Source organism: Myotis nattereri (genome assembly GCF_964212035.1).
Source record: "Myotis nattereri genome assembly, chromosome: 1".
Taxonomy (NCBI): Eukaryota; Metazoa; Chordata; class Mammalia; order Chiroptera; family Vespertilionidae; genus Myotis; species Myotis nattereri.
Window position 1 is genome coordinate 113,431,784 of NC_138075.1, and position 21,476 is coordinate 113,453,259.

General features: G+C 38.5%; 1 protein-coding gene across 1 annotated transcript in view; it reads left to right on the forward strand.

Annotated features, from left to right (window-relative positions):
• MYO9A (myosin IXA) overlaps positions 1-21,476 on the forward strand; it is a 424,596-nt gene that overhangs the window by 294,559 nt on the left and 108,561 nt on the right. Inside the window, exons 19-25 of the mRNA XM_081084933.1 lie at positions 5,377-5,499; positions 5,775-5,855; positions 8,856-8,966; positions 9,946-10,068; positions 13,497-13,646; positions 14,993-15,312; positions 15,887-17,479. Coding sequence (XP_080941059.1) covers positions 5,377-5,499; positions 5,775-5,855; positions 8,856-8,966; positions 9,946-10,068; positions 13,497-13,646; positions 14,993-15,312; positions 15,887-17,479 — 2,501 coding nt within the window. The remainder of the gene's footprint in view (positions 1-5,376; positions 5,500-5,774; positions 5,856-8,855; positions 8,967-9,945; positions 10,069-13,496; positions 13,647-14,992; positions 15,313-15,886; positions 17,480-21,476) is intronic.

Here is a 21,476-nt window from a genome sequence, read left to right on the forward strand (position 1 = left end):
GGTCCTTGGGCCAGCTGCAGTTTGTTAGGTAATTATCAGATTGCAAAGGGCCGGGCCTTTCATATGCAAAAGCCTCCTGTACCGCTTGGCCAGAGCGGGGTCCCAGGGGATCAACAGGGCAGGCGGAGCGAGCAGTATGGCTGCTCTCAGTCCTGCCCTCAGAGGCCCTGCTTCTCAGTGTCCCAGCAATTGCTGCTAGCACCTCTGAGAGAAAGCTGCCCTCGAGTTCCGACCGATACCAGACAGTCCAGTTTCTCCCATATGAGTCTGGGTCCCCAGAGACTCACCCGGAACTGGAGCTCAGAGCTTGAGACTCCCTCCCAATTGAAAAAGACACCTGTGTCCTTAGCCGCCAACCCTCTCTGCATGCGCCTCTGTACCTCTGTATTTTACTTCCGCATTGCACCTCCTCTGAGTCTCAGTATGCTTTTCTCTTTCCTTCTAGTTGTAGAATTTCCACTCAGCCAGCCTTCTTGTGGTTCTGGATGATGTCTGTTCCATCTTTTAGTTGTATTTTTGAAGTGGTTGTGCAAGGCAGCAATCTCCGGTGTTTACCTATGCCGCCATCTTGGTTTCTCCCCACTCAGTTCTCTTTTGATAGTACTTTCTTTTTTTTGTCTCCTTTTTCATCTTCTTTAATTCTCACAACACCCTGTGAAGTGGGTATTACTAAGATATGATTAAATGAATGAATGGTTTCAGATTAAACCTCAACAATAGCTTTGTTTTCTGATCTTCCAATTGGACAAGCTTCTTACTTGACTAACTTCCTTCAAGGCTTCCTGATTGGGTGGGTAGGGAGAGAGACCAGGGGACAGGCACCTGCAGTCCAGCTCAGGCCCTCATTTCTCAGGCCTCTGGATGCTAAGCAGGGCAGGCTGAGCTGCTTTCAGATTCAAGCCTTTTGTGCTTTCGCATGCCTCTGGCCTCAGGTGGTGGGGCCAGACCTGGCTGGTGCTGGGGTCTTGGCTGAGATGTTGTTCTGCCAGTGGACACAAGTTCATTCAGAGGGTATGACTACATTCTGGAGAGAATATTTCCCACATCAAAATGTCAAATGACCACACATCACTCTGGGTAGTGTAAGCCTTGTAAAAAATGGCTTTAGGCGCCATCCACTTGACAGTCTTGCATCTCTATTTTAGATATAGTCAGGGTCTTTGTAGATGTCTCTGGCCAAACCAAAGTCACAGGTCTTCACAATGTCGTCATTAGTTAGAAGGATGTTCTGAGCAGCCATGTCCTGATGAATGCATTTTCTGGAAGCAAGGAATTCCATGCCCTTGGCCATTTGGAAGCTATAACAGATTAGGTTCTCCAAAGTGAAGGCCGTGCTTGTACAGATTATTGGAATCTACTTGGTGAGTTATTGTGGCCCCCAGAAGATGGCCATTAATTCTTCCTTCTCATCAGATTCACTATAGCTCTTGTTCTCAAGTATTATTACAGATAGTACTTTCCCTTTTCCCTCTCAGAATTTATTTCTGCTCAGACCTTGAAACTGTCACTTCTGCTAAATCTACTTTTCTAACATGACCTCACTTTTAATTTCCAATTTTTTACTGACAGTTGCTCTGTTGTACATTTCTACTTTGTTGTACACTCTGCTCATCTTTCTTTCTTGGTGCCCAGAGTGATTTTAGTATGTCATTTCCTTATTAAATTTTTAGTCACTCAGGCTCAAGACATGAAGTTAATTTTAGTCTTCTTTAACATGAGCAGTATCTTCTTTTTATAAATTAATTTAATTTCAATTACAGTTTACATACAATATTATGTTAGTTTCAGCTATACAACACAGTGATTAGATACCTTACGAAGTGATTTATATACCTTACGAAGTGATTATCCTGATAAGTCTAGTACCCTTCTGGCATAATACATAGTTATTACAATATTACTGATGATATTCCCTATGCTGTACTTTACATCCCTGTGACTGTAATTATAACTGGTAATTTATTTATCTTAATCCCTTATTTTTTTCATCTATTTCCCCACCCACCTTTTGGCAACCATCAGAATGTTCTAGAGTTTGTTTCTGTTTTGTTTATTGTTTTATTTTGTTTTGGTTTTCTTAGATTCTATATATAAGTGAAATCATACCGTATTTGTCTTTCTCTGTCTGACTTATTTCACTTAACATAATACCCTCTAGATCAGTGATGGCGAACCTATGACACGCGTGTCAGAGGTGACACGCGAACTCATTTTTTTGGTTGATTTTTCTTTGTTAAATGGCATTTAATTATATAAAATTAATATCAAACATATAAGTCTTTGTTTTACTATGGTTGCAAATATAAAAAAATTTCTATATGTGACACGGCACCAGAGTTAAGGGTTTTTCAAAATGCTGACACGCCGAGCTCAAAAGGTTCGCCATCACTGCTCTAGATCTATCCAAGTTGTCACAAATGACAAGATTTAATTTCTTTTTTTATGGCTAAGTAACATTCCATTGTATATATGTACCAACTCTTCTTTATCCATTTGTCTGTTGATGGGCATTTGGATTCCTTTTATATCTTGGCTATTGTAAATAATGTCTAAGCAGTATCTTTTTAATGTTTGTTTCTACACTTTGTACAGCAAGCACTAAATAATAGGTTTTTAAAAAATAACTGATTAATTAAGCTGAATAAATCAAACAATGAAAATGGAATTAAGAAAGGAATAAAGTAGATAATGAATGGAAGATCTAAGAAAGAAATTAACTCGATATTTTTTTCCCCACTAGATCTCTGTTCTGCATTCTAGTTTGTGGTTTCTGTCACATCATGCTGGACTATTGCAGCTGTCACTTAACTGGATTCATCTCTCTCATGTCCCCTTAGTCTCTTGCCTTCCATCTTGTTCTGTTTTGCCTTGTCTCCCCATTTTTTACTTGTCCTATTTTATCTTCTTTATAAATCTTAATAACCCTCAAGTTATCATTTATTTTATAATGCCCTTGTAGCCTGTTTCCCTGTACTTAAATGTACTGTATTCCAGACACTTAGAACAGAGCCTAATCTGTAGTAATCTGAATAGTTGTTGATTGATCTGAGCATGGTGATTTTATGGGCAGAAGTCTGACCTCTAGCTGCTAAGGAAACAATGCTCAAAAATCATTAGTTGCTAACCACCCATCCATTCATTCATCAAAACTAATAGTTTTTGAATACCTACTCTGCACCAGAACACAGTCATTAGGGGTACAGGGATGAACAGTCTAGTCTTTGCTTTCCTTTAGTTTATCTTCTAGTGAAGAAAATGTAAATAAATATATGAAAAGATAACCAGATGATATGTGCAAAGAGGAAAATGAAATGACATGTTGACTTTGGGGTAGTTAAGCAAGAACTTCATGAGAGTGTTTTGGGCATTTAAGCTAGAAGTTGAATGCCAAGAAAAATCAAGCCATGTGAAGATCTGGCTTCAGAGTATTCCAAGCAAATACATATATGTTATTGTTTTACATGGTATTTTTTGTCAGTAGTATTTGCAAATATTTCTCAATGTCAGGAAATACAGGTTTTTAAAAAAATTGAATTTATTGGGGTGACATTGGCTAATAAATTTATATAGGTTTCAGGTGTATCATTCTAAAATACATCATTTGTGTATTGTATTGTGTGCTCACCATCCCAAGTAAAGTTTCCTTCCATCACCATTTGGTCCCCTTTTACCCTTTTCTTTACCCCTTTCTTCCTCCTTTCCCCCCTCCTCCCTTTCCCTCTGTTTTATGATCTATGATAGTACGCAGTTGTGTGGATGAAACATACTTTATGAAAATTCCATATAAATGCATATCTCTGTTCATAATTTTTTATTATTTTTTGAAGTACATTGTCAGAGATAGCATTCAGATCTTATCTGACATTCTCCTTAAATAAATACCTGAGAATGACATTGCTTATCAGGAAGGTTATACTGATTTGCATTCCTAAGAACAGTGCATATATAAGCCTATTTCCCCACATCTGCATGAATGTTGGGTTTTGTAAGTCTTTATTTAATGTTTGCTAATCTGATATGCAGAAAATATCTTTAAAAGAAATTGTTTCTTTTCTTACAAGTGAAATTGAATGATTGTCATAATGTTGTCATTTATACTTTGTGAATTTTTAAAGGATTTCTTACAGTTCTTATATACAGATAATGAGTCATTATACTTGTTGGAAACATTTTTCTCGCTTGAAAGTTGTTTTTTTTTAATGCTTATATTGTCAACATTTATATTTAAAAAATTTTCCTTACTTTCACTGATTTTTTAGAAAGAGAGGAAGGGAGAGGGAGAGAGAAAGAAACATTGATGTGAGAGTGGAACATCAATGATACACTGCCTCCTGCACACCCCCTGCTGGGGATCGAGCCTGCAACATTATTAGTTGCACATTTGTATAGATATATTCTTTTCATTAACAAAGTCACTGCCATATATAAGGTGTCCCCCCAAAAAAATATATACACTTTAACAGCTGATAGCTCAATTGATGTTTCTTTTCAGATTTAAGCCATTGGAATTAATAATTATTCAAAGTGTGTATACATTTTTTTGATACACCCTCTATTTTTTGATGGGCTAAAAAAGCTCCCACATACTTTATTAATATTTTATTTTACATTCTTTAATTGCTTATGTGTAATTTGGATCTTAAGATTAATAATTAGCACATCAGGATGACTGTTAATAGGGGGTTTCTCTTTTTGTGTGTTCATGGCATATCTGATATAGCCCTGGGATTCAATTTAATTTGTCTCTGTGAGTTAGGATTCTGTTGCAGATAACAGTAATTATTGTAGACATTTTTATATAGAAAGGGACTTAATTCAGACAGGCACTTAGAAAAGCGCTAGAAGTCTTAGTTTCAGACTAGTAAAATAACAATGCAGAACTGACCTGAGCTGCAATCAGAAAGTTGTAGCTGCTGGAGAAGCTGCTAAAACTATTGGCTCCAGGGCTCAAGTGCCTTTATTAGAGTTGCAGTGACAATACACTCTGTCTCTCAGCACTCAAAAAAGTAGTACCTGGCCAGAAAACTGAAGCACTTATTATGTACACGCTTGCCAGCAGAAACAGAAGCTACTAGCCAAAGCCTCTGCCTCATTATACTTTCCCAGTTTCATGTGTGGAAATTCAATTGTTGAACTTAAATCACTTTCTGAACCTGAGATGAAAGAGAATTTGGGAAAAGTAGTTTTCTTTTTAGCTGGAAAGCTTCTGCAGAAAAGCCGGAGGAAGGTAAGATGGATGTTGAATGTCAATCTCCCATATTCACCATAGTCAGTATACATAGGAAATGATGAAAATGGGCTGACAATTTTGTGTTCCTTATTCTTAGATTAATTTAAGAAGAATTTGATCTCCCCCTTTCCCCCGTTTCTTTTTAGCACTTGCTGGAGGTAAATTCTTTAAAGCACCTGACAAGACTGACTCTGCAGGATCGCATTACCAAATCCCTTCTTCATTTGCACAAGAAGAAGAAACCTCCCAGCATCAGTGCTCAGTTTCAGGTTAGTTCCTATTTTACTTTTAACAAAGAGGAATCTGTTTCCTTCAGATTGATACTGAAAAGTCAAAATGATTGGCAAGATAACCTGAATGGGATATGGTTGATGTGACTAAAAAGCCATGCTGTAATGGTCATTTGGCTTTTCAGAAATAAACCTATTTCTTTGTATACCACTCATTTTTTGCATATTTTAGCAACATTATTGTTTATATTTATAAATTGCTTCCAATGTGGGATGGAAGAAAATTCTCATTATATTATTGTTTTGTATCACAGGCCTCATTAAACAAGCTGATGGAGACACTTGGTCAAGCAGAACCATATTTTGTAAAATGCATTCGCTCTAATGCAGAAAAGGTAAAAATGTCCGTACATGAGAACTCGCTCAGCTTACTTCAAACCAAGCTTTAAATTCTTTCTAAGAAGAGCAAGTGGATAGAAAGAGCAATCTAATCTAATAAAAGAGAAATATGCAAATTGACCATACCTCAGCTACACCCACAACCCACACCCACAAGCTACGCCCACCCACCAATCAGGAGCGAGTATTCAAATTAACCCAACTAAGATGGCGGCAGCCATGGAGCTGGAGTGAGCAGGAGGCTTCGGTTGCCCCCAGCAATGGAGGAAGCCAAGCTTCCCACCTGCCCTGCAGGCCCTGAGCTCTGCTCAAGGCTATAAAGTTTCAATTATAGAAGATAAATAAATCCCAGATACCTGCTTCCAGCCTATGGCCGTGGCACACCTGAAAACGGCCCTCAACCCCTCACCCAAGATGGCCATGCCTCCCAGTAGGGCCCCCTTCACTGAAGGGGCTGTGGTCAGCCTGCAAACAGCCCTCAGCCCCTCACCCAGGCTGGCCAGGCACCCCAGCAGGACCCCCCGCCCCCACCCTGAAGGGGCTGTGGCCAGCCTGCAAACAGCCATCAGCCCCTCAACCAGGTTGGCCAGGCACTCCTGTGGGAACCTTCACCCTGTAGGGTGTGTGGCAAGCCTGAAAACAGCCTTTAGCCCCTTACCCAGGCTGGCCAGGCACCCCAGTGGGAACCTCCACCCTGAAGGGGGTGTGGCCAGCTTGAAAACAGCCTTCAGCCCCTCACCCAGGCTGCCCCCCCAATGGGGTGAGGGTCCCCGCTGGGGGGCTTGACCAGCCTGCAAACAGCCATCAGCCCCATACCCAGGCTGGCCAGGCACTCCAGTGGGACCCCCATCCTGATCCAGGACACCCTTCAGGGCAAACCATCTGGCCTCCACCCATGTACCAGGCTATTCTATATCTATATAATAAAAGGGTAATATGCAAATTGACCCTAACAGCAGAACCACTGGCAATGACTGGTCTCTGTGACATACACTGACCACCAGAGGACAGATGCTTAATGCAGGAGCTTCCCCCTGGTGGTCTGTGCGCTCCCACAGGGGGAGCTCTGCCCAGCCACAAGCCAGGCTGACGGCTGCCAACACAGCGGTGGTGGCGGGAGCCTCTCCCGCCTCCTCAGCAGCACTAAGGATATCCAGCTGGAGCTTAGGCCTGCTCCCTGCTGGCAAGTGAACATCCCCCGAGGGCTCCCGGGCTGCCAGAGGGATGTCTGACTGCCAGCTTAGGCCCAGTCTCCCGGGGAGCGGACTTAAGCCAGCAGGTGGATCCCCCGAGGGGTCCCAGACTGCGAGAGGGCACAGGCTCGGCTGAGGGACCCCCCCAAGTGCACAAATTTTTGTGCACCGGGCCTCTAGTCTATAATATTTTTTAAGGAAAACAGCATTCTATAGTTTCTATGGATATTTTTCTTCTGTCTACACCTACTTGCCTGTAAGGTATTTACATTGTATTGATTTAATATCTACAAGGATTTTGAGAAGCAAATTTCTCTTGAAATTCCATAATTAAAGTTTTATGCAACTTTTATTACCCGGAAATTAATTCCTCTTGTTTGGATATACATTGTCACTCTTAAAGAACATGCCAGGCATTTTTCATGTTTAGAGATTCTTATCTTTGTAAAATAGGGAAGATATGGGCATTCTTGATTCCTTTCTATTTTCTATGACAGATCCCCTAATTAGGAATTTGCAAAATATATCTAAAAAGTGTAAACATTTGTCATCTTTCGTTATGTTCATCATAGGAAAAAATAGTTCCCAGCCTGAACAGCTAAACTGTGTAGGAATTATGTTCAGCTTTCATAATTCTTAAGAAGCAGTCTCTAACTTGGTTATATACAAGCTTTGTGACCTTAGACAAGTTTTCCTTTCTGTAGTTTAAATATTTTCATCCATGTAAGAATATATTGTATTTGTAGGACCTCATACTGTTTTGTGAGTATGTGTGAGTTAATACTGGTAATATACTAAGAGTGTTCCCAGCCCATACTAAGTGGTTAGTAAATGTCATTATTCTTTTATAGTGGCTAAAAAAGAAATGATTTTATTTATAGTTAAATAGAAGTTTGAGTCCCTGTTAGTAAAGGAGACCTTGCTATACAAAGAGTTCAATTAATGAAGTAGTTCAGGGTATAGAATAAGTACTAAATAAATGTCAACTATTATTATTATTATTATTATTATTATTATTATTATTTAACATAAGTTGCCTATTTACTTTATTTCCTTGACAGCTGGTATGCCCCATCTGTCTGAAGGAAAATGTTTAGGATTGCTTTAGGGAATCATTGAAAATAGTATTTAGAATGAATATGGAGAAATATCAGAAGCTCCAAATGCATATTGTTTTGAATGTCTGAAAATGTGCCTACAGAGATACCTAGGAGTTTCAGGACATTGTGACTACTAGCTGCTTCCCTATCAATGCCTTTACAATGAAATCAGTTGTCAGGTACTGGAGGAATTTTTTGTTTTTCAATGTGTCATACCAATATTATCAGCAAAAGTATTTAGGGAAATAAACTACTCTTAACCTTGTACTAGTCATTAGAAGAAGAATCTGTCAGCTCTCGGTTAACCAAGGTAACTGGTAAAGTAGGGCAGGTAGTTTCTGAGTGAGATTATAGATACAATCATAATTAAAAACAAAAATGCAGACACTCTTGACTATATGTAAGTGGGTTAGTTTTGTTATGTATTTTATATTGACTCCTATGGGTAACTACATTCCTTTTGAACTACAGCTAGAGAAGTCTGGAAACGTGGTTCCTCATATTCCTTAGGGTCAGGCAGTCAGATCTTTTTTGAAGCTACCAGCTGGGGAAGGAAGATTGTCCTGTCACTTCACTATATCTTAACCAGACAAGCTTCAAGTCAGTTCCTAGATATTCAAAAGTTATTCATATTTGTAAGACAAACATTAATTTGGAGATCTATTCTTCTAGGTTGATTTTTTTTTCTATTGCTTTGTTTTAGCTGCCATTAAGGTTCAATGATGCCTTGGTACTTAGGCAGCTTCGGTATACTGGGATGCTGGAGACAGTTCGAATTCGCCAATCAGGATACAGCTGCAAATACTCTTTCCAGGTTATACTTTTACAGTGATCTTTAAGTATATATGCATATCAAATAAATTCTTCCTGTCTTTCATATTTTTTATTTGGGGCTTATTTCTCTTAATTCTTCCTTTCCATTCCATCTTCTGTACACAGAATTAACCAGGTAATGAGTACTCACTTCCATTGAATGGCACCAGTCTTATTAAGCTTGTGTTTTAAGAGAATCCAGTACTTGGCTATTCTCATTTGATCTGAATGTTTCCTAATACTAAATTTACTCATAACATAGCAGTTCTTCACACCGATTGCTTCACACTTAATGTACTCATAGCATAGCAGTTCTTCATATTCTTATGAGTAAATACTAAATTTACTCGCAGCATAGCAATTCTTCACATGTATTACAAGTCTTCACACTAAAATAATTCAATCAGAACTGTCTAGTTCAAAAGAAAAGATTCCATTTGATTTTTGCTAGAGTTTTCTCAGCAGGATTTTCTTATATAGGAAGCTGCCAGCAAGACTCATGCTTATTCTCATCAGTTGCTGCTCTGGGTAGAAAAAGTATATTGAAGCTTTCCAGCAGCTGAGCAAGTTTTATTGTTACTTGGAGGGAAAGCTTCATTCTCAATTATATCCTGTAATAACTGTACTTTGCTTATTTTTCTAAATTTTGCTAAAAGTTTCTGATTATTGTTATATAACTTTTTCTTTGTTTTTTAATACAGCTTTCTCAAAAGGGATGATTAGTTTCTGCTCTTCGTTTCTTTTCCCGCTTCCCTTTGATAATAAAATACTCTGTTGAACTCACTACACCTCCTCCCATTTTATAAGTTAACCTTCGGTAATACTTTGTTAACAAGTACTTCCTTGGTTTCACCATATTGAAAAGAATGAGAAATGGATCAATAAAAGGATAGTTAGCTAAAGTTTAGGATCTTGTAGCTTTATAACATTTTCATGTCATTCTTTTGTGGCCTTATAACATTTTCTTTTCATTTTTTCAGGATTTTGTGAGCCACTTCCATGTACTTCTTCCTCGAAATGTTATTCCATCTAAATTTTACATTCAGGATTTCTTCAGGAAAATAAATATTAATCCAAATAATTATCAAGTTGGAAAATCTATGGTAAATATATATTGTCAAAATTGAGTGTATTTTTGTGTTTAAATAATAATGAGAATCTTTGCCTATGATAATGTTTTGTAAAAAACATAATTTTCTAGCCCTAGCCAGTTTGGCTCAGTTAATAGAGCATCAGCCTGCAGATTGAAAGGTCCCGGGTTCAATTCCATTCAAGGGCACATACCCAGGTTGCAAACTTGATCCCCAGCCGTGGTGTGGTTGGCAGCCAATCGATGTGTCTCTCTCACATTGATGTTTCTCTCTGTGTGTCCCTCTCCCTCCCCTCCACTCTCTCTAAAAATATATAGAAAAATATCCCCAGGTGAGGAGTAACAAAAAAACAAGATAACAAAGAAAAACATAGTTTTCCAGATGTCATAAGGAAATTGAGTAGGCCACGATTTTTTTACTTAATAATATAGTCAATTTAAAGAGCTTCTGGCCAATTCTCTAATTCTACCTATAATTTTAACTGCCTAAAAATCATCTCCCCTAGTGCTCTACTGTAATCTCCAACTCTACTTGCCCAAAGTCACCTTATCCTGATTTCCCTATTATCCTTAATTTGTCAACTACTCTTTTCTGTCATTCTTCTTCTAGTTTCTTAGGCTAGAAACCATAATCATATTTGGCTTACCCTTTACTTTAATCCTTTTACAAAATTGTTTCTTTTTTTTTTTTTTTAACAAATAATTCTCACATCTCTGCTTTTTTCTCTAATGCTACTGCATCCATAGTAGGTCTGTTTCTTTACCTTTCACATATATTTCTCTTACAGTAAACAGATCCCTCGTCTAGTTCCAGTCTGTTTGTTATTCTGTTAAAATCTACCCATTTTATGAAAATCATCTTAATATATTTCTTTCTTTAATTTGACTTCTTGCTCAGTAATAATCCCCTGATAACCTTCTCGTTAGATTCAAACATCTTTCTCCTTTTTAAGAACCTTCATATTGTGATTTTACACTATTTAATTCCTTCATTATAAACATTAGGTATTTCATTGTCCCTGTATGTGCCTTTATCGTTATTTCCAACCCCTTGTTTTGTTCAGGTGGGCTCCTCTGTCTCTTGCCCTCATTAGTTTACTCTTTTCCATTTTGTTATCTAATATCTATGTGCTCTTTTTAAAGGCAACTTATTTTATGTTTTAATTTTCACCCAAGGATATGTTTTTATTGATTTTAAAGAGAAAGATACCAGGCCTCTAGTGTATCAATGTGAGAGAGAAACATTGATCACTTGCCTCCTGGGTGCCCCGATCAGAGATTGAACCCACAACCTAGGTTTGTGTCCTGACTGAGAATTGAATCCTCCAACTGACTGACTGAGCCTCTGGCCAGGGCTGGTGCTCTTTTTAAAAATATTTTTTTATTTTTGACAAAAATGGGAGGTGATGCATATGTTAATTAGTTTGATTGTGGTAATCATTTCACAGTGTATACATACATCAAAACATATACCTTAAATGTATACAATTTTTAATATCTACTTGCTCTTTAAGGTGAATGCAAATCCTATTTTCTAAGGACCATGTCTAAGTTATCTTTGTATCCCCCTAGATTTTTTTTTTAATGGAATGAAGGAGTAAATAAATAAACTGATAAATAGCTTTGGGCAGCAAGAAGCCTTTTATGCCTACTGGGTTTCTAAAAGACTTATTGTTGGTTTATTCATCTTATGATCAAACTTGAAGATTTGTGGTTCTCAACTTGTTTCCCCCTACTCCAACATCCTTGAAAAATATGACACCCTGGCTTGTGTGGCTCAGTTGTGTGGAGCATTATCCTGTACACAGAAAGGTGGTGGGTTTGATTCTTGGTCAGGGCACATACCCAGGTTGCAGGTTTGATCCCCAGTTAGGGCATGTGTGGGAGACAACCAATTGATGTTTCTCTCTCGCATCAATGTTTCTCTCTCTCTCTTTCCCTTCCTCTCTCTTAAAAAAAAAAAATCAATAGAAATAGGACGTACTACCAGCAGTACATTGGCTCAAGATGGTGGTGAATTTCCCAAGGGAATAATCTATATACATTGAGTGGCCAGATTATTATGACCACCTGACGCTTGTAGGCAAATTAGCTATAATTTCGCGCTGAAGTTGCTAGAGGGCCAGACTATTATAAACGTCCCGATAGCACAACATACCTAAGTATCGTTGCTGATTAAGTTCATCCTATCATGTTGATGGTGTATCCCCATGGAGATGGCTTCTTCCAACAAGACAATGCGCCATGCCACAGTGCTCATATTATGCAGGAGTGGTTTCAAGAACATGAGGGAGACTTTACCTTGCTTAGGTGGCCCCCACAATCACCAGATCTCAATCTAGTTGAGCATTTGTGGGACGAAGTTAAAAGAGCCATCAGACAGCTGGTCCCACAACCATAAAATCTCACAGAACTGGACAGTGCTATTTATCAGTCATGGTGTCAGATTCCTCGCATCACCTTTCAACATCTCATGGAGTCAATGCCAAGAAGAATTGCTGCAGTACTGAATGCAAAAGGTGGCCCAACGAAGTACTGATGGGGTGGTCATAATAATCTGGCCACTCAGTGTATATGTAAAAGGCTAAGCGACCAGCCAGTAGATATGATGCACGCTGACCACCAGTGGGCAGATGATCAACACAGGAGCTTCTGAGTGACAGCGACTTTGCAGAGTGCCCTCTTGCACTCCTGGACCCCTTAGGACAGTGGTTCTCAACCTTCCTAATGCCACGACCCTTTAATACAGTTCCTCATGTTGTGGTGACCCCCAATTTCATTGTTACAAATTGAACATAATTAAAGCATAGTGATTAATCACAAAAACAACATGTAATTATATATGTGTTTTCCGATGGTCTTAGGCGACCCCTGTGAAAGGGTCGTTCGACCCCAAAAGGGGTCGCGACCCACAGGTTGAGAACTCCTGCCTTAGGGGATGTCGGATTGCCGGTTTCAGCCCAATCCCTACAGGCCAGGCTGAGGGACCCCACCTGCTGGAGGGACCCTGCTCACTTGGCAGATGCCCTGCAAGCCCCGGCGCCACCCCAGGTGTGGCCGGCCAGGGAGGGACCATGGGAAGTTGGCTTCAGGGCATGTCTGGCCCCTTTCACCCAGTCCCGCCCCGCTGGCCACCTTCTAATTAATTTCCTTTCCATGTGCACGAATCTGTGCACCAGGCCTCTAGTGTATCATAATATCTTGCACTGGAATTTTTGTACACATGTGCACCTTCCCATTTCCCCTTCTATATCCTAATGTTTTATTTTCATTTTGAGAATGACCACTTTGGATAAATTGTAGAAATATTTATCAGTACTGTTTTTATTAATCTGCCACTGTATTTGTTCTTCTCTAAAAAGGCTAATTACAGAAGGGATGATTCATGAAATAAATTTCTCGTTTCTTCTTAAACTGTATTTCTTATCTTCTTTTTGGTAGGTGTTCCTAAAGGAACAGGAACGACAGCACCTACAAGATCTGCTTCACCAAGAGGTGCTCCGCAGAATAATATTGTTACAACGATGGTTTAGGGTCTTGCTGTGCAGGCAGCATTTTCTCCATCTGAGACAGGCATCAGTTATCATTCAGGTGGGAGACAAGATTTCTTGCATGAGATTGGCTAGTTTATTCGGCCTTTGTTTTAGTAACCAGAATTATTTTACTATGAAACATATAAATAAGAATATAAACTTCCTCAGAGGTGAGAATGTGTTCTACACATTTTTGAAATGTTGATAGCACCAAAAAGATTACTTGCCATATAATAACAGACTATTAATAAATATCGATGGAGTTGAATTTAAATTAAATTGAATTTATAGTTATAATGGCTTGTGAGGTATGATCGGGGCAAAGGAATTATGTGCCTTAATTTTTGTTACATAGTTATTCTATATAATAAGAGAGGGGTATGCAAATTAGCCCAGATATATTAATTAGCTGCGACCGGATATACTAATTAGTCATGACCAGTATGCAGATTGACCATCACTCCAACACAATAATAAGAGAGGGATATGCTAATTAGTCACAACCAGTATGCAAATTGACCATCACTCCCAACACACAAGATGGCTGGCCCTATGTGATCAAAGATGGCCACCCCCATGTGGCCACAAGATGGCCTGCAGAGGAGGGCAGTTGGGGGCTATCAGGCCAGCAGGGGAGGGCAGTTGGGGGCGACTGGGCTGGCAGGGGAGTGGTTAGGGGTGATCAGACTGGCAGGCAGAAGTGGTTAGGGGTAATCAGGCAGGCAGGCGAGCGGTTGGGAGCCATCAGTCCTGGATTGTGAGAGGGATGTCTCTCTCACAATGGGCAGTCAGACATCCCTCGAGGAGTCCCAGATTGGAAAGGGTGCAGGCTGGGCTGAGGGACACCCCCCCGCCCCCGTGCACAAATTTCGTGCACTGGGCCTTTAGTATTTAATAGTTTTCTGAGTGGCATTTGCGTGTTATAACTACATTGTTGTTAGGTACTCATCTTGGTTTATAGGTACCTTGTTTCACGTTTACCTGTTTTACTTTCTTTCTCATCGATGTATACAATAGCTGTTTCCACAGGACCTTTTCTGTTTGTACAAGAATATCTTTTTATCTTAATTTTTGAAATGTGTACATATTGACCTTGAACCCAATTAATATAGGCAAATTGTAGTATGTGAATAATTTATAACTTGTTTAAATTAATTCGTAGGACATGAAACCATCAAAATTTTAAATTAAGTTCTATAATTAACTTTATTGAGGTTTTATTATCTAAAATATTTGCTTTAACTAAGCATATCTAGAAAAGAAAACTTTTTTAAATCACCCACAGTTTAGCTGTTTAGCCATACCCTCTAATTATGACATAAGAAATTTATTCTTTTTTCCTTTTTCTGTGAAAATGTGGTATAAGATATGCCAACAGTTTCTATTATTTTGTCTTCCCCACAGCGATTCTGGCGGAATTACCTAAATCAAAAGCAAGTCAGAGACGCAGCTGTGCAAAAGGATGCTCTAGTTATGGCTAGTGCAGCTACTCTTCTCCAGGCTTCCTGGCGTGCTCACTTAGAGAGGCAGCGGTATTTGGAGCTCCGAACTGCAACCATCATCATCCAGCAGAGATGGAGGGAGTGCTATAGGTGGAGGCACATGGCTGCTATTTGTATACAGGCAAGATGGAAAGGCTACAGGGAAAATAAGAAGTATCAAGAACAAAGGAACAAAATTATCCATTTGCAGTCAATATGTAGAGGATTCAGAGCAAGACAAAGGTAATCTTTGTTGTTATAATAATTCTCTCTGTTCAAGTACATTATTTATACTTTTGTTCTAACACTTGCCTAACTTGTGTTAGAATTGGTTTTGTGTAATTTGTCTTCTCCACTAAACTGTGATACTTCTAGCAATTTTAATCTACATTGTGTCGTCTATAATAGAAGTTAAATAAGTGTTTATTGAATTAAAGTGGACTGAAAACCTACATGGTCTGTGGTTATAACTGCTGAGTTAACTTTTACATTAGGTTGAATCTTTAAAAATTGCCATTCAACTGTTTTTACTTTTAGAAACTTTAATTTTATGTTTAAGGTTTATGTTAAAATAAGGATATTGTTAAATGAGAGCTTACTTTTGGTTTTATTTTATTTTTTTTAGTAAAATGCCTAATTACAAATAATGCACTTAATGATATATAATCTCACTCATCAAAATAGGATTATGAAATGTGCTTTGAAGTCAGTTTGAAAAATACTTAGGTATATTAAAATTTTCTTCTTTTTTTTCTCAAATTCTCAGTAAATGTATTTTCTCCAGTAATAACCTCCTTTTTTTTCTATTTTCATATAGATTTAAAGCTTTAAAAGAACAAAGACTAAGAGAAACAAAACTAGAACTTGGATTGATGAATATTGAGCCACATGGAGCTCTGAAAATTCAGGGTTCAGACCCTTCAGAATGGGAGGATTGTTCTTTTGACAATAGAGTAAAAGCCATAGAGGAATGTAAATATGTGATAGAGAGTAATCGAATTAGTTCAGTGGACTGCTTGAAGGATTCCCCAAACAAGCGACAGGAGAGAGCCAGAAGCCAGAGTGGTGTGGACTTGCAGGAAGATGTGATTATAAGAGAGAGACCCAAGTCCTTGGAGGATCTCCACCAGAAAAAAGTAGGTCGGGCCAAAAGAGAAAGTCGAAGAATGAGAGAACTAGAACAAGCTATATTTAGCTTAGAATTGCTAAAAGTTCGTTCTCTTGGTGGTGTGTCTCCTTCAGAAGAACGCCGATGGTCTACAGAACTGATGCCTGAGGGCCTTCAGTCTTTACAGGGTACACCTGATAGTGAAAGCTCTCAAGAAAGCTTGGAACTTCTGAGCTGCGAGGAAAGCCAAAAGAGCCAACTAGAGTCTGTAATGTTAGATGAAGGAGACTTGCAGTTTCTATCACCTAAGATATCTAGCAGTCAAAAATTTGATTCACAGGCCAATGCCCGAAGTACCTCAAGTGAGACTAACTATACATTGAGTCAGAAGGGAGCATCCTCTGACTCAATGCATTTGAAGAATGGGACTATGAAGGAAAAATTGGTTTGCAGTTCTGAATCTATTACCTGTAAGCCACAACTGAGAGACTCCTTTGTTTCCAGTAGTTTGCCTACATTTTTTTATATTCCTCAACAAGACCCACTGAAAACAAGTTCCCAACTAGACACAAGTATCCAGAGAAACAAACTAATGGAAAGTGAAGAAACAATTCCAGCTCTTACTTTGGATATTAACAGGAAAACTAGAAAGTATCGCTACTCAGGAGAAAATCAAGTTGTTGCTTTGAGTACAGATTCTTCTAATACTGTGCTTAAGAAGTTGGAAAAGCTGAACACTGAGAAGGAAGAAAGGCAAAAACAGTTGCAGCAGCAGAATGAAAAAGAGATGATGGAACAGATTAGACAGCAAACAGATATTTTAGAGAGGGAGCGTAAAACCTTCAAGACAATTGAAAAACAAAGAATTGGGGAGTCTTTTCCAGTATCATCTTTCTATCAATCAAAACAAAGAGAAGAGAGGCCATCCTCTCTCCTCATTCCGAATACCCCAAATAAGAAAGAATCTGATGTACTAGGGCATCCATCAGTAACTGTAAAAGATGCAGCTCTTGCCCTAAAAGACAGTCCCTCTGCTCACTTTCCCCTGAAGGATCGACCTGCCACCCTGTTCTTTGAAAGAAAAGGGGGCCCATGCCAATCTAGTACTGTCAATGAATTATCCAAGACACACAGAATGTGCAACCAACTTAATGTAGCCTGTAAATTCAATAATAATGGCATTTCAAAAAGAGAACACTTTAGGCCAACTCAGTCTAAGAGCCACAAATCTAATGACCCTCCCAAAGATGGAACTACTATGGCCATTTTCTTCACACCAAAGGAAAATATGAGTATTTCCCTGTAAGTGAAATGTTTATTTATTTTCATGTATAAATGGGAAACTTTTTGGAGAATTTTGCAGACATACCTCAGAGATACTGAGGGTTCAATTCCAGACCACTGAGCCAAGCAAGTATCACAGTAAAGTGAGTCATAATCTTTTTGCTGATTAATTATTAATCATCCTTGTGAATTATTTTTTTGTGAATTATTTTTTTAAATCAATTTTTCAAGATAAACTATCTGTAGTCTTCTTGATCTAGTTTGCTTTACCTAAGTAAGAACTGCTTATCTTCAAAATGATTGTATATTAGATTGCTTATGTAAAAGCTTAAGTAAAATGTATATTTCAAGTCTCTCATTCTATAAGTAATACTAGAAACCTTAGCATTTTATAGAATTATAAATGTTGATGTTTTTAAATTTATCTAGTCCAGTTCTCACATATTATAGATGAGCTCACTGGTGCCTCCAGAAGTGAAATGACTTAAGGTCACATTAAATAGCTGGGACTAAAACCTGATTTTCATGATTAGGAATTAGCATTGGGTTTCATAGTGGTGATGGTCTTCATCTGGTTCATGAGGAAGAACAAAAAGAAATGGAATCTAAAGGAAATGCCATGAGTTTAAAAGTTAGGGTGGTCAAATGCTATCAAATGTTCTAGTGCCCGGCCAGTATTGCTGAGTGGTTGAGCGTAAGCCTATGAACCAGGAGGTTACAGTTCTATTCCAGTCAGGGTACATGCCAGGGTTGTGGGCTCAGTCTCCGGTGGGGGGCGTTGCAGGAGGCAGCCGATCGATGATTCTCTCTCATTATTGATATTTCTATCTCTCTCTCCCTCTCTGAAATTTAAACAAAAAAGGTTCTAGTAATTATTGCTCTCTTTGGAGAACTAATCAAAGACCAATAGGTACAACTGTGGTAAAAGAAATTATAATGACCAAAAGGGAATCTTTTAGGAGAAGTTAGGATTGCTAGGCTTGATCATACATAGTCAAAAAGGGAGATTTCTGAAATGCCATTACCTAGGAAAGATTGCCATCTATGTAGGATTGTTTAGGGATTATTACATAGGACAAAGGACAAGATATTAATTTTGTATCCTGCTACTGTGATGAGTTCATTTATTAGATCTAGTAGTTTTTTGGTGGAGTCTTTAGTTTTTCTATGTACAATATTATGTCATCTGTGAATAATGACAGTTTTCCTTCCTCCTTTCCAATTTGGATGCCTTTTCTTTCTTCTTCTTGTCTGATTGCTATGGCTAGGACTTCCAGCACTATGTTGAATAAGAGTGGTGAGAGTGGATATATCTGTCTTATTCCTGATCTTAATGGAAATGCTTTTATTTATTTTTTGCCCATTGAGTATGATATTGGCTATATGTTTTTCATATATGGCCTTTGTTATGTTGAAGTATAATCCCTGTAGTCCCACCTTACTAAGAGTTTTTATCATAAATGGGTGCTGGATTTTATCCAGGGCTTTTTATGCATCTACTGATTTGATCATATTTTTATCTTTTATTTATGTGATGTATCACATTTATTGATTTTCGGATATTGTAGCAGCATCCCCAGGATAAGTCTCACTTGGTCATGGTGTATGATCTTTTTATTTATTCATTTTCCTTTATGTTTTTAATGGATCTTTTAGTAAGAGTGAAAGAGAGATGGGGAGAGAGAGAAACATCAGTATGAGAGAAAAAATTAATTGGCTGCCTCCTGCATACTCCCTACTGTGGAAGGACCCCAAAACCAGGGCATGTGCTCTGACCAGGAATCGAACCTGAGACCCTTTGGTGCATGGGTCAACACTCAACTAACTGAACCACACTGGCCAGGACATGTGTATGATCTTTTTAATTTTTCGCTTGACCCACTTTACTAATATTTTGTTGAGGATTTTAGCATCTATGGTCATCTAGGGTATTGGCCTATAATTATTATCTTTATTTGTAGGGTCTTTATCTGGTTTTGGAATTAGGATAATGCTGGCTTCATAAAAAGAGTTTGAAAGTCTCCCTCCTTGAATTTTTTGCAATAGTTTGAGAGGATAGGTGTTAGTTCTTTGAATGTTTGGTAAAATTTGCCTGTGAAGCCGTCAGATCCAGGACTTTTGTTTGCTGGGAGGTTTTTTTTATTACTGCTTCAATTTCATTAGGTATTACTGGTCTCTTCAGGTTACTGATTCTTCCTGATTGAGTTTTAGAAGATTGTATGTTTCTAGGAATTTGTTTATTTTGCCCAGGTTGTCCAATTTGTTGGCATATAATTGTTCATAGCATTTTCTTACAATCTTTTGTATTTCGGTGGTCAGTTGTTACTTTGATTATTTCATTTCTGATTTTATTTATATGGGCCCTCTCTCTGTTTCTTGGTCAGTCTATCTGGCTAAATGTTCATCAGTCTTGTCCCTTCCTTCCTTCTTCCTTCCTTCCTTCCTTCCTTCCTTCCTTCCTTCCTTCCTTCCTTCCTTCCTTCTTTAACATATTTTATTGATTTTTTTACAGAGGGGAAGGGAGAGGAATAGAGAGGTAAAACATCGATGAGAGAGAAACATCCATCAGCTGCCTCCTGCACACCCCCTACTGGGGATGTGCCCACAACCAAGGTACATGCCCTTGACTGGAATTGAACGCTCTGTCCACTGAGCCAAACTGATTAGGGCTTGTTTATCTTTTCAAAGAACCAACTCTTGGTTTCATTGATCCTTTGTATTGTTTTTTTTTAACATTCTATTTTTATCTTTATTTTTTTATTAAATCTTTATTCAGATTATTACAGTTGTTCCTCTTTTTTTCCCCATAGCTCCCCTCCACCCAGTTCCCCTCCCAACTTCCGCCCTCAGCCCCCTACCACTGTCCTCATTCATAGGTGCACGATTTTCGTCCAGTCTCTTCCCGCATCCCCCACACCCCTTTCCCCCGCAAGGATAGCCAGTCCACTCTCTTTCTATGCCCCTGATTCTATTATAATCACCAGTTCATTCTGTTCATCAGATTATTCACTTGGTTTTCAGATTCACTTGTTGATAGATGTGTATTTGTTGTTCATAATTTGTATCTTTACCTTTTTCTTCTTCTTCCTCTTCTTAAAGGATACCTTTCAGCATTTCATATAATACTGGTTTGGTGGTGATGAACTCCTTTAGCTTTTCCTTATCTGTGAAGCTCTTTATCTGACCTTCAATTCTGAATGATAGCTTTGCTGGATAAAGTAATCTTGGTTGTAGGTTCTTGGCATTCATCACTTTGAATATTTCTTGCCATTCCCTTCTGGCCTACAAAGTTTCTGTTGAGAAATCAGCTGACAGTCGTATGGGTACTCTCTTGTAGGTAACTGACTTTCTTTCTCTTGCTGCTTTTAAGATTCTCTCTTTGTCTTTTGCTCTTGGCATTTTAATTATGATGTGTCTTGGTGTGGTCCTCTTTGGATTCCTTTTGTTTGGGGTTCTGTGCGCTCCCTGGACTTGTAAGTCTATTTCTTTCACCAGGTAGGGGAAGTTTTCTGTCATTATTTCTTCAAATAGATTTTCAAAATCTTGCTCTCTCTCTTCCTCTGGCACCCCTATAATTTGGATGTTGGTACGCTTGAAGCTGTCCCAGAGGCTTCTTACACTGTCTTCATATTTTTGGATTCTTTTTTCATTTTGCTTTTCTGGTTGGGTGTTTTTTGCTTCTTCGTATTTCAAATCATTGACTTGATTCTTGCGATCCTCTAATCTGCTGTTGGGAGTCTGTATAATATACTTTATTTCAGTCAGTGTATGCTTAATTTCTAGTTGGTCCTTTATCACAACCTTGAGGGTCTTATTAGATTTCTTGTAGATCTCATTAAGTTTATTGGCAGTTTCTAGAAAATTCTTGAAAAACCTTAAAAGTGTGGTTTTGAACTCGATATCCAGTAGTTTGCTTTCCTCCATTTCTGTCATTTGTGTCCTCTTTCTTTGTCTCTGCATTTTTTATGCTTCCCTGTGTTGATAAAGTGGTTTTCTGCGCTGAATGTCCTCTAGG